The 22,708-nt window shown below is 40.4% G+C and overlaps 5 protein-coding genes across 6 annotated transcripts; all 5 read right to left on the reverse strand.

The window, feature by feature from the left end:
* Positions 1-4,773: 4,773 nt before the first annotated feature.
* On the reverse strand, positions 4,774-6,072 carry apoc2 (apolipoprotein C-II). The gene is made up of 4 exons (XM_085801134.1): positions 6,031-6,072; positions 5,654-5,716; positions 5,367-5,523; positions 4,774-5,273 (listed from the first exon to the last, which is right to left on the reverse strand). The coding sequence occupies exons 2-4, from the start codon at positions 5,700-5,702 to the stop codon at positions 5,186-5,188; spliced, it is 294 nt and encodes a 97-aa protein (XP_085657260.1). The 5' UTR covers positions 5,703-5,716; positions 6,031-6,072; the 3' UTR covers positions 4,774-5,185.
* Positions 6,073-8,416: 2,344 nt separating this feature from the next.
* apoa2 (apolipoprotein A-II) lies at positions 8,417-10,086 on the reverse strand. The gene is made up of 4 exons (XM_085801150.1): positions 10,043-10,086; positions 9,756-9,800; positions 8,949-9,159; positions 8,417-8,816 (listed from the first exon to the last, which is right to left on the reverse strand). The coding sequence occupies exons 2-4, from the start codon at positions 9,796-9,798 to the stop codon at positions 8,660-8,662; spliced, it is 411 nt and encodes a 136-aa protein (XP_085657276.1). The 5' UTR covers positions 9,799-9,800; positions 10,043-10,086; the 3' UTR covers positions 8,417-8,659.
* A 1,004-nt stretch (positions 10,087-11,090) lies between these two features.
* apoc4 (apolipoprotein C-IV) lies at positions 11,091-12,084 on the reverse strand. Its single transcript, XM_085801151.1, has 4 exons — positions 11,956-12,084; positions 11,757-11,802; positions 11,566-11,650; positions 11,091-11,415 (listed from the first exon to the last, which is right to left on the reverse strand). Exons 2-4 carry the CDS (start codon positions 11,800-11,802, stop codon positions 11,217-11,219), a joined length of 330 nt encoding a protein of 109 aa, XP_085657277.1. The 5' UTR covers positions 11,956-12,084; the 3' UTR covers positions 11,091-11,216.
* A 3,387-nt stretch (positions 12,085-15,471) lies between these two features.
* apoc1 (apolipoprotein C-I) lies at positions 15,472-16,786 on the reverse strand. Of its 2 annotated transcripts, none has more exons than XM_085801136.1 (4): positions 16,698-16,786; positions 16,229-16,298; positions 15,978-16,119; positions 15,472-15,885 (listed from the first exon to the last, which is right to left on the reverse strand). In XM_085801136.1, the coding sequence occupies exons 2-4, from the start codon at positions 16,281-16,283 to the stop codon at positions 15,834-15,836; spliced, it is 249 nt and encodes an 82-aa protein (XP_085657262.1). In that variant the 5' UTR covers positions 16,284-16,298; positions 16,698-16,786; the 3' UTR covers positions 15,472-15,833. The 2 variants fall into 2 exon arrangements, with proteins under 2 accessions (XP_085657262.1, XP_085657261.1); XM_085801135.1 differs by having other exon boundaries at positions 15,978-16,117; positions 16,224-16,298; positions 16,698-16,753.
* Positions 16,787-20,617: 3,831 nt separating this feature from the next.
* Positions 20,618-22,708, reverse strand: apoeb (apolipoprotein Eb). Its single transcript, XM_085801137.1, has 4 exons — positions 22,659-22,708; positions 22,408-22,561; positions 21,928-22,215; positions 20,618-21,837 (listed from the first exon to the last, which is right to left on the reverse strand). Exons 1-4 carry the CDS (start codon positions 22,699-22,701, stop codon positions 21,492-21,494), a joined length of 831 nt encoding a protein of 276 aa, XP_085657263.1. The 5' UTR covers positions 22,702-22,708; the 3' UTR covers positions 20,618-21,491.

Here is a 22,708-nt window from a genome sequence, read left to right on the forward strand (position 1 = left end):
CACAAGGAGAAGATTCATTCTGTATGTCTGTTGTTTAGTTCGGTCTTTCTGCAGCTCCAAAAGCGTGTGAAGACTATGTAAGCAGTCTTGATTCTTTATATCTGCAGGTCAGTGGGAGGAACAGGCCCCTAATTCAGCTTCATTTCCAGGTGAGCCATAACTTGTAATGACTTTATGAGAGAACGTGAGACACACCTTGTTTCCTGTAAGTATTTGTTCCCAGAGAACAAGAAAAATACTCCTGATACATGAAATATCATGGTTTTGCTGTTATAGTGAAGTTAATGTTGTTTTCCTAGACCTAAGATGAACAAACACCTGCTGCTCACAGTTTCTTAAGGCTCAGTGGGCTATATTAAAACCATTTCTTATGGTTAGTCTGTGCACCAGAACAGCACACTGGACTATAATACCATAAATTGATCAATAGTGATTCAATAGTACTATAAATACTAATGATGAAAAAGATAAGACTGGAGATATGACTTCCTCTGCTGGGAAGTTATATAATGGTGTTAATATTTTACTTAATATTTTTCCATGACACACTTAAAAGGTCACAGATTGCATAACTCCAAATGGCCCTTTGGAAATGCAGAATATTCACTAAAAGGTCTTATATTTTCTTCCTCTTTGAGTCTAAAACAAAGATTGAAAATGTGATGGTTTACTTTGCTTTGTAAATCCTCCAGGGATCATTAATATTTATTTATTCATTAGCTGTTGTTTTCCCCAAAAATGTAAAGATAAAACAAATAACCTTAATAAATGATTCAAAGTACCTCATGTAAGATCTCAAAAATAAAGGCAGAGAGAGTGCCAAACAAGCACAAACAAATCATATCTTATAACAAACAACCCTGGCATAGTGTAGTCTATCGTGCATCTCTATTTCTTCGGTACTGTTTACTAATTAGATCCATCCCACAGAGGCTCTGTATGTATTTAAAATGTTAGTCATGTCTGCGGGGATAACTAAACCAACTGACTACGATGTGAACAACTGGCAACAAGTAGCAGACTTGTTTCACGCTAATTGAAGTTTATTGAGATCCTCTTCATTATAGCCGGCAATCATATCTCTGAACAATACACAAGATGACTCAGCACTAATGAATTGATTACACTTGTCACTTGTCATTACTGCGCTTAGAAAAGTAAAAACCTTTCCAACTGATAGGAGTGAGTCGAGTGACCTTTCCCATTTTCTCAACAGTATCTGTCAATACGCAGCAACAGGGACAGGTGTTGATCAGGCTACTGATCTGATTTATTTGATCCAGTCTTGTATTTAAAAAAAAAAAGCAAAGCTGGGGGCTATTGGATAATTTCTCCCCAGTTTCATTTATCATTTATCATAGTTTTTATTGACCCAGTCATATACAATTTATAGTTAAAGGGACAACGAGGAGTTTCTATTTGGTTATAAAAAAAGTCTCACGTTAATGTGGATGAATCTACGCTACCCACACTTGTTAATGGCTCCATTTTCGATAAATATATTGTTTTGTCTCTATCGTTATTATTTTAATTAATGGTGGAAATGCTGGTCGAGCCGACCAGCGTTTCCTTAAGCCGTTTTCCCACTAAAATTAGCGGGTCGACGCGGGTTTTTTAAACGCGGGTCGACCTTTGGGCATTTGGCCCCTTTCCCATTGACCAAAATGAGTGCTGGGGGGGTCAGACTGGTCTGGCGTTCCCACTGCAAGCCGTTCGGAGCCGAGCCGATTAAAGGCGATTTTAACCCGCGTCGCTTGCCAAGTCGTTTGACCAGCGTCGACGCGGCTCGTTGTGCCTTTCCCACTGCCACCAAAAGCCGATTGTTAGCGGGTTTAAACGGGTTTTTTGACCAGTGGGAAAGGGGTATAACTTTCGGTTTCGCAGACGCTCATGAGAATAACGCCGCCGTATTGCTGTTTATGGTCGGAACTACGGCGGTAACTGAACCTCTTTGAACCTCTGACTTTAATTCTTGATGAATGAAAATTGAGTCCGTCTTGCGCCAGTCGAAGAATTCTACGGTGCGCTTCGCTTTTCCAAAACTCCTCGTTGTCCCTTTAAATGTAAGCATACATAAAATCATAGTTTTTATTGACCCAGTGATATACAATTTATAGTTAAACTGCTAAAGTATCGTGAACTAATAAGGATTTCTAAAACAAGGAACAAATTATTTGTTAAAAAAACAGTCATGAAATGGACCGAGGCCACCCTACAACAGAGAAGTTACCATTGTTAAATACTTCCCACCTTCTTTGAGACACTTCTTATCAGAGAGAAAGGCAAAGGTGTAAAGCACCTTCAAGCAACCAGCAAATTAATGACTGATGCCATTAAAATTGATGATGTGTTTCCAGTGAGATGGAAATTCTGCACTTATGAACCATCTGTTTAATATATGACATATGGGAGGGGAATAACACCAAGCAGCAATTTCACATGGTCTGTCATCCATATTATCTGTCCCAGGAGAAATATCTGCAGAGAGTGGCGAAGGTAAACTTTCATCCTTTTTGACATCAAACTGAATGAATATTGTTTGTATTTCATGAAAAATGTGACAAAACAGATGGTCCATCATAACAATATCAATTCCACGAACCTAATGTTGATTAAAATAATTGTTGATGTTGACTCACTGACACATTTTGTGATTCATGCCCATGTATACACACTCACAGGGCCGTGCAGTAACAACCCACCCATACAGAACATGTGGCACGTGACGACTTCCCTTTGAGGTGTGACAGCTCCAACAGCATTGTAATACAAAAATGTGATGGCTGGGCAGGTCTAAATAAAGATTCACTGTAAATATGCTCCAATCAAAGCAAGAGACTGGAATCCAATTCATCAAACCACATTTGTAAAAAGTCAAGTCTGTCAATCACCCAGATCTCCTGACCTCCCCCTCCTCTCTTTCTCTCTCCCTTTCACGGTGTGATGTTTTGCAGCAGTTTAGACGCCCAAAGGTTAAATCAAATTTACTGCCAAAGCCATATCAGATCAGAGTTTTAGAGTAATCCAGCTATAGCAATATTTTGTCAGAAATATCGCAATACCATTGTCCTCATACAGTATGTGTAGTTTATCTTATCCTCTGGCTCTCTGGTACATACAGTACATCGTCTGTAACAACTACGCATGATCGCAATGAAAGCAAATTAATCTCCTTTGGTTTGTGCTGCTTGTAGCTTCAGAAGACGCCACATGTTGTAGAATGAAGCATTGTAATTAAAAATCATCACAACACTCTTGCATCACCGCTTGTCAGATGCCACAAAACAAACTTCACAGTCTTTGTTGTTTATTCATCTCTGTCAGTTTCTCCATGCTTGCGTTTTTACATGTTGTTTCTTTTCATCCATTATTAATTGCAAACAGAGTCCTCTGTTCTCGTGCTGCCTCAGCCGATGAAAGTCTGGTGCCCGGCGCCTCGTTGCAGATTCACACAGACACAAACACGTGATCCTTTGCATCGGTGAGATAAAAGGAAACACAGGTCTTGCACAAACAGACAGGAGGTATGGGCACAATTCACTGCATCAAACAATGAATTAAATTTGAAGTTATCAACATAGGCGGCGCTATCAATAGGCTAAGGGAAGCTTAGCTTCCCCTAAATTGTCACAGAAAATGAATCATCACAAATAATAAAATGAAAAAATAAAATAATGTTTTTTTTTTCGTTGTTGTTTTTAAATTATATTTTAGAAAGAGGTGGGAAATACATTAAAACACACATTTTTAAAGTATTATCTATGTCGATGGTTTATTAATTTTTTATTTCAGTGGTATATGACTGGTTACCTGCGTCATTAAGTACACACGGCGTAGCTACAACGCGCAGCGTAGAAGCTTACCCCTTTGCCTCGCTATGCTACTGTAGTCACTGACAGTCCAGCGAAATTAAAAGAAAAAAGCCCGGTAAAACGGACATTAGAAGGTTTTTGAATATCAAAATTGACGAGTCCGAGAGTCCCATGAAGCAGCAGCAATGAAGCCGACCACGATGCTTCCACGACCGGCTGCCGCCTTCTCTCCTGCCACTGGCCTCCATGATGACACCGGCTGCCCCCCCCCCGGATACCGGCCACTGCCCGCGAGTCACCGGTCTACCTCCGGACAGCCGCGCCCCCCCGAACACCTGCGCACACCCTCCTCCAGTCACTGGCCTAAGTTACGTCCAGACAGCAGCCCCGACCGCCCGGACACCTGCTGCCTCCCTCCTCCAGTCACCGGCCTACCTCTGGACACCTGTGTGAGCGCACATTCTCACAGGAGTTGCGCAACTGGATGAGGACAATGGCACAGCAGATACTGTCAACTCTGTTGCTTCTGTACATCGAGAGCGACAACTAAGAGGATTTAAACCTGAAGAAATAGTTGAAAAATATGACACAAACGCCCCGTGGCGTGCTGCTTAGGGTAAGAACATTGATTAGGTTAATTATGGGCCACTACAAAAGCAAAAAAAAAAACAACAAAAAAAAAACAAGTAGAGAATGAAAGGAATCATTCTGCTGCATCTCAGTTTGATGAACATCAAAACTATATAGGCTACAGTATATCTGCCTGGGTAAAGACTTTTTTTTCTTTTTCTTTTTTTTTTTTGTCCCGTAGCTTCCCCATTCCTTCTGCCCTAGCGCCGCCTATGGTTATCAACCACGTACAGCAGGGTTTTTTTGTACAAATGTTTTATTTCAAGACAAGACACAAATATTTCAATTCATTCAGAGGTGGGGTGACCATTACAAGTCAACTATGAAGTGGTGATCGATCAGTTAATTGATGGCAAGCTTTTTTATGGCCGGTGTGTTATAATTTGGAGACTCATGGAGAAAATAGTTGCTCCTTTTCCTGTGCTTGCAAAGTTGTTTCTGTGCAGTTTCCTCGGTGCAAGCCGTTTCTTTTCTTTTTTTCTTTTCTTTTTTTTCAGAGGATTGCAGTCCCTGCTGGGAGGTTATCATCATGCACCACTGGCACAGTGGCCCACGAAAGCACCAGACAGAGTGCTGGGTACCATTATTTCTGAAGATGCTGTTTGAGGTTCTGATGCTTGGATGAGGTGAGATATGGCAAAGTTCATGATATCAAATAATACTTAAGCCTTTTGTGGGAAGCTTTAAAGTTTTTTTACGCTGTAGGAGACGGTGGCTGAGGTCATTGGGAATCAGTTTTTGTTCTACTGGGAGTAGAAGAGGTGGTAAATCTGGTCCTGCAGAATGCCAGAGTATGTGCTCACAACTGTAGTAGTTTCAGTGTAAATGTTCCTGCGGGCAACACAGAAGGACACATTTAAGGAGAGGGACAAAAAATGAGTTCACACTTTTAAAAATCTCCAGTCTGCATTTAAGGTCTCTTACTTTGCCTTCTCCTCCAGCTTCAGGCCCTTGATGCTTTCCAGGTATCCGCTGGCAGTGTTGACAGAACTGTCATAGAGGGTCTTGAACTTATCTGCGATCTTGCTCAGAGTCCCCGGCTCCTCCTGCGTCTGCCTCGGCACACGGAAGCTCTCAGCACCTGTGGAATGGAAAAACCAGGTTAGATGGGTCAAAGGGCATCCCATATTATCAAGAATACCAGATCTATCTTTCTATCGTTTATTTATTTCTGTTTTGAATTCAGCTTCTTCATTGGAGAATCCACTTACTAAGAGCGAGGAGTGCAACAAGCACAGTGACGACCAGCAGCTTGTTCATTATGTCACTCGCACCTGTAGGGGAAAGAGTATGAAGAGACATTTAAAGTTTACCTCTTTTATCCACTAGGGTGAGATGTTGTCATAGGTTTCATCCACTCATGTGTAGCTGATACAGTGCATATGTTTTCATATAAATTGTCTATGTATGAAGAGTCTGCTGAGGCTTTTTCTTATCTAGCACGAAAACAAAACACTCTCTGCCCCTCAGCTCTATTATACACAAAGCTTACACCAAACGACGAATTAATTCTCTTCCAACTTGTCTGATAACCAGAGCTACATTCATGCATTTCAAGACTAAATGAAGCAGAAGTAGCCGTACTCACTGTATGCCTCTCCAGAAATGACCCGGGTGAAGAAAACAAAGTAAGAGGCACCGCTTGCCCAGCCAGTTTATATAGGAGAGTAAATGTGTTGACTTGTCGCTCCCAGAGCCAAAGTGCACTCTGTGGGAGATAAACCCTCACTGTTGTCCAGGTATGTGTCACATTGTGTCTTGATTAAACAGACATCATTATCTACGTAAACATGAGGATGATGGAGGCATCAAAAATGTGCTTTAAACGTCATCAGGGTTTGACTTTGTTAATTAATGCACTACCGTCAGTTGTGTTCTATCGATCAATAAAGTAGTTCATTAGTGCAAAAAATTGTACTCCATTGTACGCCCAGTTCACAACCTCAGTAAGGACGAACTTGTTACTTGCATAACGGAGATGATGCGTTCATGGCACATTACAATAGTCCTAAGTCCTTTAAAGAGCTAAGTCTAGAGTGTGTTGAACACGTCATCTGGTCTAAATCAGGTCATGCCATATTTAGGCCAGCTTTACTTGATGTATCAAGTATTGTTTTGGGGGAGAAGGAGTGTAAGACACACACTTTTACTCTTTATGTAAAATATCCCTGAACTACTTCCACTCATCACCGTGGTCTTAATCAGGAATAGAAAAATTATATAATTTCATTTTCAATAGTTTGGATACACTCATCAAAATGTTAACATTACAACTAAAATTGGAAATAAATGAATAATACAATAATCATATTTTGTGCTCTACATCCTGTCTAAGGTAATTCATTGGTGACACTTTATAATAAGTACACACTATTAAGCATTAGTTAAGCATTAAATACTGAACTCATCATTAATAACACATGAATACTCATTAGTATGTAGTTTAAAAACATAGTTAAAAATGTTTTACTCATCATTGATAAGCACTAACTTTATCTATAAACTGCATACTAATGAGTATTCATGCATTAGAAATGAAGAATTCAGTATTTATTAATGCTTAACTATTGCTTAATAGTGTGTAATTATAATAAAGTTTTACCAATTCATTTTTTACAGTTGTATTCTTTGATTGTTTAGCCTTGAAATTTACATATTGGTGGTTAATAATGTCTCTGGTTATTAGAGCAAAAAATATTCTACAGTTCTACTCAATAGAAAGTCCTAACAAATACGCATGCTTTTAAATCTATGTAAGCCTTTTCAGTGACTCAAGAGCATATTTTTATATTTATTTAGTTATATATATTATTTAGTTTGTGAGGTTCCCAGCTACTTGCATTATCACTGTGCATATTTACAAAAAGTGATGGTTTTGTCCAAGTTTGGACCTGACTGGTGTTTTTCAGCAGTTCTTTTCTCTGGAAAGGCAACATGTTCCTAAGAGTCCTGAATAAACAGCCCAGCCAATCATGTGTCACCAGCCTCACGTGTCATATTGCTTGTGACCTTAGAGCTCAGGTCAGTCTGAGGACAGCTGTGGGCAGCGGTGGGATTCAGACAGTTTTGATTTAATCCAGCTGATTCAGTGCTGTGATGACTCTTTGCTCAGTGATCTCCGTAGCCGGAGGCGATCACTACTCCGTGATGTGACAGCACCGTCAGTACTTACAGCAACATAGACACAATCATGAGCTCTTTTGTCTGTTGCATACACTGTTATTACACAGTTGGAATCAAATTGCAGAAAAGAAAAGAAAAAACAGAAATAATAATGTTACAGTTACAGAAATATAAAAACGCTACTGCGCATCCTGCATTTTGCTCATTCAAAATGCCATGATTCAAACTGTCCTCAGACCTGGCCCACTCAGAGCATCTGTTAACAGTAAATAGATAAAGAGATTGCTGTGCCAACACTGAGAAGTTAAGTTGTCTTTGTCACCTTTGCTCCAAGGAAAGTAACACTTCAGGAGGAATCATCCATGTGCCTGTTTCACTGTGGTCAGGGAGACGCACTCATAATTTCAGGATGGGATAACTTCAGACTGAGCCTGAGGTTCAAGAGCTCTGTTCACTGTGTTCAGTGTAAAGATGACGAAATATTCCTGTTAAAAATATGAGACATTCTCATGTCTTATCATTAGTTTCTGTGTTTAATAATTCAGTGGGTTTTGCCATCACTAATAGTGTAAAACATTCATTTTAGATTACAGCTCCATTTTATCAAAATGGAGGCTGAGCTCATAAACCAGGCCTATAATGTTTAATTCATTTATGTGGCATCAAATTAAGATGTGGAGTTTTGTAGCTCAATTGAAATATGTATGTATATTATACAACTTGGTGAGTGGTGGAGCCTTGAACAACTTGGGTCATAAAATAATATCTTCACTTATGCCACACAAATAAAGCTTTATGATAGTATGTGTGGAAGTAAACCCCTCAATCTCTTAATGAAAGCACATTTCAAATAGTTTCCAGTTCATTTTATTGAACACATTCACACATATACATACACAATCACACATAGACTTTGGTTAGTGTATCAAACACAAAATACTGTACATGCACAATTGCATAGGTGATGTTGACAAGTTTGGCAAACGATTGTATTTGCATTGTGCATTGCTCTTCTCAGCCTAAAGTGGTGTAGTTTCTATGAGCTATCATCTATGACAAGTTGCTGGCAGGTGACTTGCTAGAGATGGTCTTCTTTACTCAGAGGGAAGATACTTGTCCAGGTAGACCTTGATGTGGTCGATGCCGTGACTCAGGCTGTCGCCGACGTAGGGGCGCAGGTAGTATTCGTACATACCCAGCGCTGATGAGCGGGCCTTGTCCAACAGAGGGAGTGCCTCCTCACCCAGGGCACTACACAAAATTAGGGGAAAGAAAAATTATTTAAAGGAGATTTCTAGCTGACATTGCTTTTTAACACAACAGTTTCCCCAGCAACATCTACAGGGTCTTTCCTGGAAAGACTGTTCTTTGAATAACACTCACCTGGCCACTTTGGCGGCGGCACTGAGCTCGGGCCTGGTCTGCACATCGCCGGCATAAGCCCTGATAGCCTCCCTTTGGCTCTCCACGACTGAGCTGTGCGACACCTTATCAAAAGCATTCATCAGCCTCTTGAAGAACACGGATTTCAATGAATCGTACTTGTCAACCAGTTCCTGGGATGGTGCAGGGATCTCACACAGGCTCATGGAGACTGAAGGAAAATAAGACATTTTTTTTTTAATGCTAGAATCGATGCTGTAAAAATCAGATCAGAATAGATCATAATATCATCAAGACATGTTCATTTCATAGAGCAATCTACAGAAATTATAGCATTGGAAGAATTATCAAAGCAACTATTTATTAGTTTATGTGCAAGTGTTCTTTGAAAGCCAAACAAAAACTCCTTTGCAACTCTTAGTTTCTCATAATTTTGTCTAAAATCAAGTCTATGAACCAGTGTTCAGTGTGTAAAATGATGACTGCTTCAGTTACACTGTCTCATTTAAAAATCTGTTTTTAACTTGATCTAAGCCACACATAAAGCAGTGCAGGAGACAGCATGCAACAGTATCCAATAAGATATTGCAATTTACTGAATGCAATAAAAACATGTAGGACTTTTAGTGTTTTTTCAAAACAAAGTTGAAAAAAAATTGCATTTACATATAAGTCTCTCTGAATGTTTTTTGTGTAATATTTTCTATTCTTTACAGTCACACGATAGTCCTGCTTTACTATATTTCATTCAAACATGTAATTCATTCACTGGAAGTATTCAGAATGCATTGGAATTTTTTGCTTTACCCTGCAGAGCGAGGATCAGTGCCACGACGTACTTTGCGTTCATGTCTGAAACAAAACATAAAAAAGAAGAACTTACAGAGGAACTGCCCATGAGGAGGTATCAATATTATTTTACATATTTGACAAATGTAATGCTTAAAGATGAAAGACAAGTTGATGAAATTGCAGAGAGCAGAAAAAGTCAAACTTTTAAATGTCCTAGAAAGTTGATGTTTCAGTGCAATCTGCCCAGAAGGGGCTTCAGAGGAGAAGCTGGTGCTTTAGCAGTGAGAAGCAGAGGCACTTACCTGCTGTTGTGTTGGATGTACAGATCCAAGAAGTGACAGTCTTCTCTGAAAGCGAGTTGTCTGTAACTCGGACCTCACATCTGGACAGGATGATATAGGGGGGGACTGCAAACAAACGTCATCTGATGAGCATACACACACCTACACACACACACGAGCACATCCACATGCACGCACACAGACACTCAGACACACACACTCACTCCCACACCCACACACACGTTCACCTAAACAAAGTCCAGTGTACATGATATTCACTTTAAACACTGTATGTGGAAATATGACTCGTGGTTATGCAACGTTCCTTAAATGTAAGTTTATCTGTATTCATATGGCGATGCACTCAGAGCCCTCCTGATATCGCATAAGTCGTGTGTTGTGCAAAATCTCCAAGTGCATGCATGTCATAATCATCACGTGTCTGAGGGCAAAAGAAAGAAAAAAGAGCCCATTGTTTCCAGCTTTGATCAAAGATACTACATAAAATAAATGAATAAAGGCTGTTGATTGGGTTATCTGTTGGTAATCAGCTCTCCTTTTACATCAAGTCTTAATTACATTATAAAGTCTGCTCAGACACAGATCAGAGTCAAATGGTCAGCAGGTCAATCAACCGGGGCCTGTCCTGACACACTGTCCTGAACCCAGAGCAATGCATTCTGGGATTTGTGCCCTCACCTTTCACCCTTATACCCAGAGATGGACTGCAAGTAGAGTGATATCTCTCTCTTTGCACTCTGCCTCATTCTTAGTTTTCCATTTGCCCTAATTCTTGATTTTAGTTAACAGAACTACAGCACAGCAACAGCGAAAGTAATCAATGTATCACCACTCAAAGGAAGTGGACTGGATGTAACTGTTCAATGTATTTGCATGATTCATAGTATTATTAGTAATAGTAATATAGTAGTATAGTGATATATAAATGATTGTATTATATTTTCCTGATAATGTTAGTGAATTCACATTCTTATCATAACTATTCCCTCTTGTGATTTTTCCTTCTCTTTCTCTTGCTTGCAGGACGAATAACAAATAACAGGAGCCGGTCTGTTGAAAACCTTTATTATAAATGTGTTAGATTCTGTTGTTTTGTGACACAACCATCACAGCCTGGCAAAAACTTGAGACATGATCAGAATTCAAGTGACATGTTGCATAAGCTTTTTCCTTATTAATGAGTAGTTTGGTCAGTTGCTTTTAATGGCCTGTAGTTGTCAATGGTTGTCTGGATCCTGTCCAAGATGGAGTTTTGGATATCAAAGCGCCATCCAAGATAGGAATTATACAGTGGTTGGACGTGGTCTTCATAGTAAGCACCAATAAAGCCCACCGCTGTTGACCCAAGAGCATGAACTGCAGTTTTTGCATCCCTATGTGAAGCACAAGTACACAAATAGTCACAGAGACACACAGACGCAGTGTTACTGTTTACACAAATAAAAAATGTTTTTTTCTGATAAGTAGAAATTTACAGACAAGCTTTAATGAGTTGTTGATGAGCAAGGTGCATTGAGAAATACCTGGTCCTGTCAGCCAGCCTCTGCAGGATTCCTGGAGAGTCAGCCTCTGGTGGGGTCACTGTCTGGGCCAAGAGTGGCCCACATGCTAAAAAGCAGAAGAATGGTCGTTAGTCAGGATGAGAAAAGATGAAAGTGTAGAACAGTTCAGACATAAAGGACTGAAGACATAAAATATTTTTTACAAGTCATACCTTGCATTAATAAGATGAGACCAAAAACAAGCAGTTTGGTTTGCATCTGTCAGAGAGCACAATTTGTTTCCTTTCAATTCTGTCCTTTTGTCACAATTGTCAAAAACAATCACAGAATAAGATCAAATCTCAGATTTCAAAATCAAATTAATTGTGTGTTCATCAACAAACATGTAAAGAGTAAAGAAGGACATTTTACCTTTTCTCCTGACTCTGGTCAACAGAAGTTGAATGAAACAAGTGTTATCAAGCCACTTTATTTGTATTAGGTGACTGCAAGAGTGTGCACATTGGTCCTGATCGGATGACCATTCAACCTGTTGTTTTTCCTGTGCTTCATCACGTTTTATTGACAAACTCAGGGTAAAGCCACAGCTCTGACTAAAATGGTGTTGCAGTACAGAGCCACTTTATCCCTCACAGTCTACATGTTATGATGTTTTCATGTATAAGTAAATCCTGAAAATGCAGAGGAGTTGCATTACCTAAGATAGCATAGATGTCAAAGATAAAGAAGTTGTAGGCAGCTTTGATCCAATATTCTCAGAGTGTAATGTGCAAGTTGATTTTGTTTGTTTTACCCACTGCAGATATTTGTGTTATTTGTTTTTCTTTAGCCTGTTAAATATTTGCTGTATTAAAGTTAGAATCAAAGTGAAGAAATGCTTTTTAGATTGTGAACTCTAAACTCTGATATCTCTTTAAGATCAACATTAGCATTAGAGTTCAATAGCTGTCCAAATGCCCTTTGGTTCTGATATCTCGGTCCCATTTGATATGTATACAGGCCAGTCAAAGTCTCTGTTCTAGCAGGAGAGATAATGGGTTTTAGTCAGGACGGGGAGAAGGGTGGGGGGGGAGTGGTGGGTGGCGGGGGTGACTAAATAAACATTTTTAGCTAAGCAAAGCAGTTTTGTGAACAGAGTCCACCACAAAATCAATGTCCTCTTTTCACTGCTTAGGCTCTGTGCTCACTGCATGTTCTGAATGAAAAGGACTCAACACCAATGTTGAGATGAAAGTTCATAGCTGTGTTGCATTTACAAACCTGCTCTCACAGCTGTCTAAACAGCTGGGACCAACATTTTTATTTGTCTCCATATTGTGCATTGGGTTCATCTGAACTGTGCTACAGATTTTAAGCTGTGTGCGTACGTGTGTGTGTGTGTGAGAGAGAGAGAGAGAGAGAGAGAGAGAGACCGTGCGCGCAGCTTACATAATTTAGGCCGGTTTTATTTGCATTATTAGGACTGTGACATTTTAATAGCTACACCTTGCTAAAACTAATGCAATCTCGTGCAACAGCCCTGCAATAAACCCATAATGAAGCTTATAATGCTCAAATTTTATTCAAACTATGCCAGAAAGGTGCTGACTCACCCTTACATCACTGTACAGAGTGCAAGAAAATGTGTTGCTGTTCTATTGTATGTGATTATAAGTGGTGTTTTAGTCAGTTAACCTACCTAGTTAAGCTACCCTCATTGATATTAATTAGGTAAACAAAGTATCAGGAGCTCATAAGTATTACAGTACAATATCGCCAAAAAATGACAGTCTGTTATTAGTATTTATTAGAGGGTTGTTCTATTAGACTGTATCAGTTTTATCTGGATGTGCTAAATAAACTGGACATTAAGCGCACATGTATTTAGTTCATATAAAGAATAAACTAGTTCAATAAAATGTAATACTTCAAGGTAAAAACACATTTGAATTAATTTATTTAGGGCCTAAGTGTGCCAAAGCGTATACGGACTATATCTATATTTTGTTTGTTGTTTGTTTCTTTGATTTTCCATTTTTGACAGCCAAAATTTTATTAAACTTGCTATAACTCCAGCATGCATTGTACAAACTGGCCAAAACTGAAACAAAAATAGAAAAAGCAAAAGTGAAACGCTTACTTCAGGCACTCCGACAGAGCCAAGGAATTCTTTAAAAAGCCTTTATTTTATTTAGGGCATATCTCAATTGAGACGCGGACCGGTTTCGACCAGACGGTCTTCGTCAGGGCGTGAGAAGTGATGTGACTGAAACAAAAATGTTTGATGAGAATCCTGCTCTGGCTACATCTGCATGTCCATGCTTGGTTATAGCCATAGCACCACCTAATAGCAACATCAAATCTTCTGTTTTAGTCTTACATTAACTTTTCCAATTTGAGCAGCAAATACTTCACACTTCACTTCACTTTGGTGCAAATGATATTAATGCTCATTGGTGTTACTGATGCAGCTTCTTCTTCTCAGTGTAAATGCACAACTTTTTTTAAAGCCTAAAGATGCTTGAAAACTCACGAGACTTACTAAACACAAACACTAAAATATGTTTTAGGGGCTCATGGGGAGGGAGGATGTTTCAGTTGCAGCACAAAAAACATTTCAATGGGGGTCTTGTACCAAATCATGGCACCGATAAATTTCAATCATGGTCCAAATTGTTTCAAACTTTTCTATGTTTTATAAAAGCCATATCTGGTTTTAATCATAGCACCCCCTTGTGGCAGCAGGAAATGTCATGTTTTACACTCTAACGGTCACTTGATGCTAACTTCACTGCAACGCATGTCCACTTGGACCAGCCGACCTCCACTCCCTTTACAGCAGCAGGAATGCAAAGGCCTGTTCATCACTTCTCACAGCTTTAATTCAGGGCTTAAATTTGTCTTACAGCTTCATCGGGATCCAGTTGCTTTCATTTCAGCAAAAACATTTGCAGTGCACTTCCCTCTCAATAAAAAAGCTGCGCTTGCACTTCACTTCTGTCATGTCTTTAACTAATCAAAGTGAAAGTACTTTAAAGAGAATTTCAGCCCAGACAGCTGATGCAACATGATTAATGTCTGTGCCGTCTGTGACCTCTGTCACAGCTGCTGAACTCTGTCATTCTGTTCCCTTCACTGAAACACATTTCATTTCAGTGAACTGGGACAACTGGTAGATCATTAACCCAGCATAAACAGTGACTTTAGCCCGGGAGTTGTGAAATGTCAGAAAAGCAGCCATGTTGGCGGTTGCCCTTTGGTACAAACTATTGACACAAATAAACAATTATCTGTTTGATGCTATTATTCAAGCTATTCTTCAATTAAGTGATATCAGTTGATGTCAGTTGCAACAGACACATTTATTCATTCAGAAACTGATTAATTGACAGAACTTTAGATGGGCATCTGGATCCTCCACATACTGGAACCATTTCAACCTGAGTATCTATTAACACCTCATCATTTTTATTCCCATAAATGTATTCCCACAAGTACATATTAGTAGATACACTAAAATGATCTGGAAACAGTGTATTCCCAAGTAAATCCTGTTGATATTCCAACTTCAATGAGTTGTATTGATATGTGGATAAGGTTCTTGTAAATATACGTAGATTCATTAAATCAAGAAAATCTATGTGTAATGTAGAGAAAGCAAAGAATCATTATTCATGTTGATTACATTTTCCACCTGTAAAACCAATCTGTTGAAATAAATAAATCCACCCATCTGATAGATGGCCTGAGTTCAGACTGATGTCTACCATGAGGTTTCCCTTTAACCAGTTTTGAAAATGAATAATAATAATAATAATATTAACTCTTCAATTTTAATCAATATAATCAAGAAGATTTTTGGAGTTCTGTAATGGATGTAAAAACGGCTTCACAAGTAATTCATTAAAAGTCATTTGTTAAACATACAGTATGGAGGCCAAACAGACATGGATCAGAATTGTTCATTTATTTATGTCAAAACGTTCTTGATGTCTTTACATTGATAAATATTCATACATGTACAAAATGTATGTAAAAAAAAAAAAAAAAAAGAAAACATTTTATTTTTTTGTTGACTTTGAGGCACTTTTCTTACATTGCCCCTACTAAACGATTACATTCTAATTACCACAAAAAAAGTCTCTTTTTCAGAGAGAAACTGTAACAACTGAGTCTGGATAGCAGAGCAATATGACATGTGTCATGTGAGAGTCCCAACACGAGGGCCAGAGTGAAGAGGTCAGCTGTCAAAGGTGGGTGCTGAGGTGGGTGTGGGTGGTTAGACTGAAGACATGAACCAATCTGCTCATTTACTTGGACAGCTGGGACTTGACCTTCTCAAACTGCTCCTGGAACCAGTTTCTGTGGAGAAAACAGACAAATGTTGTTTGTGTTAAAGCAGAAAGTTATGAGTGTTTGATGTGACTCAACTTATTTCCTGCAGGTGTACCTACCTGGAGGTCTGTGCAAATTCGCTCTGTTGTATGCCCTCAAAGGTGGTCTTGGCCTTCGCGGCCCAGTCCCTGCCCAACTCATTCACCTGTTCGGTAAACCTGGCAAACGACTCCTCGATGCCACCCTGTGCATCCTGTGCCTCTGCAGGTCAGTGGAAGGGACAGATACAGGGACAAGTTACAGTCTACTCAACATGGAAGAAGAAAACCCGCAGAAGGGACGTTAGAGGCCATATTAAGTGATACCACACCTGTGTAAGCGACAAAAGCCAGCATCAGCACGGCAAGGGCAAGATACAGTTTCATCTTGGCTGTGACTTTCTGAGGAGGAACAGAGGACAGTTTGCTGTTTAATTCAGGCATTCTGCATACAAAGACATGTCCATGGCAGAAGGATCAAAAATACATTCACTCATTGTCTTTTAAAAATAGTGCCCCCATGTGTCAGCACCACAGAAGGGGGGACAGCTCCCTTTACGTTCAGATCTCAAACATTAAATAACATACAAGCTTCACTTGCTATTTGATATTTGCCGTTGATTTTTACCTAAAAACTAACTTACATCAGGTTCGAGCAAAACTTTGGAGTAAATATAGTTGAAGTTATGTCCTTGTTATTAAGCTACAAGTTTCTGCGTTGGCTTCCCATAGCCTAGTTAATAAAGCAACAAATTCTATCTTCAGCTCTTGGAGTGATGACAAATGAAATGTAAAACATACCTCAGTTTTCCGTCTCAGAGGAGAAACAAAATCGAGTGTGTTTGAGCGCCTATTTGTGTTCCTCTTTATAAGCCCCCTCGGTTCCAGCAGGGTGACGCACAACAGCAGACTTTAGGTCAACATGTACACGTGGTAACCTTGACGTGTCTCTTCCCCCTTTATTGATCAGCACCAATGTGATTTCATTAAGAGATACTGTTAATGATAGATATGCCCCTGAAAACAGCAACCTTGTACAAAGGTATCTGCCTGCTTACATTATGCTGTAAGATTGTGTGATATGCAGCACAGTGGTGACCTAGATTAGATCACTCTGTGCACTGTGTCTAATCATCAATCATACACAATTCACAGAGAATAGTGGGAATTGAATAGAATTGAATTGAATAGTGCAATGAGTGATATTTAAGAGATCTCAGTTTGGTGATGATCCGCAAGGGTCCAGAGTTTATCCCTGAGCAACAGTGGCGTTGATAGATAAGCTGAGATGCAATGTAGAGGGATCATAGTTCAACACTGATAGCATTTTTACAAATGGACCTCAGCTGTTTGGAGGCTCATCTGAATCTGAAGAGTTGGCCAAGTGCTGTCTCCGTGTCAAACAGCCACGCATTTAGTGATAATAGGTTATCAAGGTTTCGATGTCAAGCAGCTAGACTGATGTGGTGAGACAGAGTCCACTACAGGATCAGCCTTAACTCTCCCAGGCTTGAGAACAGGCAGAATCATGATCATGTGGTTTCTTTAAAACTTATTTGTTTTTTCTCTACCATGCCCCTGTATGTTGTTGTTGTTTTTTTTTACTCTTTTGTACCTTTGCAGTGACAGAATAATTATTGAGATACTTAACATGAGTTAAAGTAGCATTAAACACAAGTTTATATTTAAACTTCTACTATGTAAAGTATTAGTACCAATATATTGAGAATTCCAAAAGTAAATGCATTAATGGTCCTTGGGTGAATATGGGTCAGTATTCAGTAATTATGACTGAAGCATTAACATGTATGCAAAAATAATCATGTACTGCCTGTAAATAAATGTTGTCAATAAGTATAGTAAAATGTTCCTCTCTGAGTTGTGGTGGAGAAAGTAAGTATAAATAAGTATAAAATGTAAACCGTGCACTTCCACCACTGCACATTTGTTTAAATAAATGAAATGAAATGTGTATAATAATTCCTCAATCACAAGACCTACATTTCTGAACCTTACCATGTGAATGCAGAAGTCGCAAACTGATGCAATGTCCTATTTTGTCTTGATGTATTTTTCTATTTACCGCTCTGTCGAGATTTTCATTGCCTCATTTGATGTCTCTCTTATCCAGACCTTCCCTTTCTTAAAAGGGAAGCAAGTCGGACAGAGCCATATGTGGTCCATCTTTTAAGTTAGCCTGCACCAGAAAACAGTACAGCTGCATGAACCATAGTAACCCCTCATTACAATGGTGACCTGAGTTAGAGCCAGGAAGTCTGTGTCTGATAGTTTAAGGCTTCATCACCACTTAATATATCTGTTTTCACACCAACCAGTCTACAAAAGGCCAAATGCCCATTTGTTGCTGATGACCTGGCCTATGAGGTGCTACTGCTATGATGAATGGCCTACAATGGTGTTAAATGAGCCTCCGCATGCCTCAACACTCACACATTACCTCCGAAAGACTAAATCTCCATCTCTTTTGTCATGGAGTGGCCACTGGGTTTATGTATGAGCTTGTGCTTGCGTGCATATAAGCTCCTCTTGAATAATTGTAGGAGGCACAGGGCGTGAAAGTGCACGTCTTGCGTGCTCCCAATTTGCAATAACAAGCTTACAAAAAGGCTGTTTTTGTGTTTGGCCCAGGGCTCCTGTTGTGAATGATGTTGTGTGCCAACTTTGAAGGGGAGGGAGAGGATGGAGAAAAGAGAGGGGGTTGTAATGGGAGGTAAAATCTCTCCAGGGGTGTTTTTGGAGGGGTTACTAGCAGTCATGGGCTAGATAGCACCTGCTAATTTGCTGGGACTTTTGTCTGCTTGTTTCTGGGCAGTGCTCAGAGTGCAGACACCCTATAGGAGCAGACGGAGCAGAAGTGCTGACCTGGCAGGATGCTTGTGGTTTTCCTGTTTTTGCCATCCATGTCTGATCCTCACAGCAAAGGACAGTACAGTGTAGGAGTTTCACTTGTCTGAGTTTCAAAATAAACACTGGTTCCTGAAAGAGGTGATTTCATAGGACAGACACCTCAGTCATAGTGTTAGTCACTCTTTCACTTTACATGCAATGCCCTTTAACACAGATAGAATGGGTAAACATGTTTTGTTGTTCAACCATTAGGGTGTTTTGCAGTGCTATTAATTACACATCTGTCAGGAAAAAACAGCAGTACATTACTACTGTAAATATTTTTCTATTGTTTTTGTATTTTGCTTCTATTTCTGGACATGAAATGTAGGAACAGAGAGAGGTGGGAGTACAACAAATAAAGGTACACAGTGGGATCCACACTATGGACAGTACAGTTATGTGATAGATGTCTCAGACCCCGCAGGCCACTGTGAGCCCCCCTTTGAAAATTACAATAAAACCTTCCTGTCCATTTATTTTATTATCATCATAATTACCCTCATCTGTTTCTTGTCCTTAGTTAAAAATGTCTTGAAGCAGTTCTTGAGTAATCACAAGCTCTGTGATTTAAAATAATCTTTTATAATGTGCGGCCTGTTCTTAGCGGTGTTTGTGTTTCTTTATGAAGCAAACATAGTTTACTTAATCTTCCAAAAAAGAAAACACAGCTGCATCTTCATGCAGCATGGATTCAAGTGGAGGGGTCAGAGGAGAGGAGAGGAGATGAACAAGGGACAAATGGTGTCCTCTGCTGGCCTCTGCTCCACACTTCAAAGGAAAATTCCTGCTGAGTTTGAAGAGCATAACTATGACTGCCAGAGCGAGTTATCTGAGTTTAGCACATGATGACCATCTTTCCCTCCCTTGGCAGGTCAAGATGTGTAGCAAGCTGAAAATCCTAAACTTGACCAAACCCTGGCATTTAATGCCACTAATGGAACTGGAACCACTAATATTTCTGCTGCAACATACTGTATATATTTTCTAATGGTCATAAGACTTCACTTCCAAAGTTTTCTACTTTTTTCTCCATATGGCCTTCATTTTAGCTGACAGCCAAGAGAGGGATACAACATGCAGGCCATACCCTTCCACCTACAGTGCAGCTTATGATGAATGTATCTTACTGGTATGCACGTGCAAATACGTGTATACAAATGCACTGAAGCGTGCGTTATAACGTGAACGAAACCAAGATAACGGTAGAACTTGTGTCACCATGAAGATAATTCAATCTGGGGCACATTATGTTCCCAAATGCTGTGTGCTGGGATCTTAAAAGAAAAGGATCTGGGAGCAGATCTTAACAAGTCTGGACTAGAAAAATGGGCTGATGGTTTGGCTGGAGGCGGGGGCCTTATGGGGAGAGCAAATGGAGAAAGAGGGATGGTTGGGGTGGAGTACAGGTGCAGGGAGGGAGAGGAAAATACCCATTCTTTTTCACTTCAGGATGAATTATTCCTGTGGGAACAGTAAGTTTACAAGATGTAGGCGGGCCGCTGATGTCATGCATATGTCAGTCAGTAAAGTGCAAAAGATAAATGCCCTTACAGTATGTAATTACCCCATGTAAACTTATGCAATGACTGCCAAATGTAACGGCAGGTAAAGCTGCAGCCTTGCATCACCTTTATATTTTGCTTTAAGTTTGCTCAAAGTTCCTCAGGCCTCTCAGTCTCACATTTGACGACTTTATTTCTCTGAGTTACTATTTTAGACGGTTATTATTTGTTTATATTCACAATTATTCACTAAATAATACAATACCATTAAACGTTTGATCAGAGAAGCAAACAAGTGGAAACATGGCATCTTTTCTAGGTTCTTTATTCACTCAGCACTGTTCAGCACACTGCAGCCACCGGCAGCGCACTTATAGTGAGCAGCATATGACATGTGAAACACAGGGGACACTCTACACTCAGGCTGAAGAACAGGCAGGCAGCATTACACTTTACTCACTGATTGTCATATTTGCATCAAGTCATTTTACATTCCACTTCTCTGTGAAGCACGACAGCAACGACAAAAAAATGTAGACAAAACAGAGAGGGCACTTAAGTGGTTGAAGCATTGGTTCAAGAAGAACCAGAAGACACATTGTTATATGCCACAGTCTTTTGATCATCACAATTCAGTGCATTTATTGAAATGAGAGACACTTGTGTTTGGTTCATTTGGGGGATGGAATCCCTGCCTATAAGGCTCAAAACACAGCAGTTATATGTACAACCAAACAAAACGTAGGAGATGTGATACAACATTTGGGGAGGGGGCCTGGGTAGAGGGCTAAAAAACAGTTAATTTGGAGTAGAAAAGCAAAGCATATTACATATAATTGCCTCCTGTTTGTGTATTGACGGCTGTTATTAGCTGTGGTGCTTCTGTTCAGTGTGAGAAAGAGGGGTCAATAAAAGAAGAAGAGAGGGTAACTGCACAGGAAAGAACCCGAACAGACGTTTATCTGCCGACTGTTCTGTAAAAGGTGCACCTCATCCTCCCTTCGTCCTCTCTTCAGCCCCCTTTCCTCTGAACACTAAAGCAACCACAATGAAGATATCATCAGTAACTCTCAACTCCCCCCCTTCCCCTCTTTTCCAGGGTAAAAAGAAATCAGTGGATTACACATTCCTCCTTCTACAACCACCAACCATCTACAACCCTTAAACCCCTCAGAGTCTTTCTTTAGTTGGCGGCGGGGATTTTGACATTTTCGATGATGGTCTCGAGCTGTTCGCGGATCTTGGTGGCATAGGGAGAGAACATCTCGGTCAGCTCGTCGATCTTTCCCTCCAGGGAGGTGCGCAGGTCCTTGGCTGTGGCCTCCATCTGGGTCTTGAGGGTCTCGGCCTGGGTCTCCAGCTGCTGGCCCAGACCCTCTGCCTGGGTCTTCAGAATGGAGGAGAGGTCAGTCAGCTTCTTGGTGGCGGTGTCGCTGGCCTGGTGGACGTAGGGCTCAACCTGCTCTCTCACGGCATCGAGGTTCTGAGTGGTGCGGGACTGGAGCTCACCCAGGTAGGTGGCCACGGTGCTGGTGGAGAAGAAGATGGAGGCATTTTAGGTTTCACATTCACCAGGATGAGGAAAAAGTTTGAAGATCATCGGCCTCCACCCTACTTACTTGCGGATCCCCTCGGTGTCCTTGTTCAGGCGCTTCTTCAGCTTGTTGCTGTAGGTTCTGATGCGGGTGCGGGCTTCCTCGTTGTTCTGCTCCAACATGGCCTTGAGCTCATTCAGATACTCACTGCTGCGCTCCTTGGCATCCAGCATGTCGTTCTGCAGTTTGGTGGCCAGAAGCTGCAGGTCCTCAGACAGCTGACCACTGGAGGGGTCGGCGTAGGGAGCCAGCTTGGTCTGGATGTCATCTCTGTAAACCGCCAACTCTGCCATGGTGTCTGTGATCAGAGTGCTGGAAAAAAGCCAAACAAGATGCAAAGATAAGAGGGTTGATTAGGATAATCAATGTAAGTATAAACTGGGAAGAGGAAGATGAGGATGATTGGGAAAACACCAAGGTATTAGGAGATGAGGAAGCAAACGAATCGTTGTCTACTGAAAACGAGAAAACAAAAGACAGATGGGATTGCTCAAGTGAACTTACTCTAGCTCCCTGTTGAAATGAGAGAGCTTAAGGTTCTCCAGGGCTCCATCGGCTTTTGTGTTGATGTCAGAGATGTACTGCCAGAAACGATCCACAGTTTCCTCCCAGGGGTCCTGGGTGGCATCAGCCTGGCGCACAGCACGGGCATTGCAGCCTGATATGGGCACAGGAGGAAAGCATGGGTTATCTGAAACACATCCAGTGAACCATATTACTGTTGCTAAACCTGAGAAAACCACCAGAACACTTACCAGTGATGACTGCCAGAGCGAGGATCAGAGCTACAGCCTGCATGGTTGTT

Source organism: Trachurus japonicus, chromosome 16 (assembly GCF_045865225.1).
Source record: "Trachurus japonicus isolate A0001 chromosome 16, Traja_1.0".
Classification (NCBI taxonomy): Eukaryota; Metazoa; Chordata; class Actinopteri; order Carangiformes; family Carangidae; genus Trachurus; species Trachurus japonicus.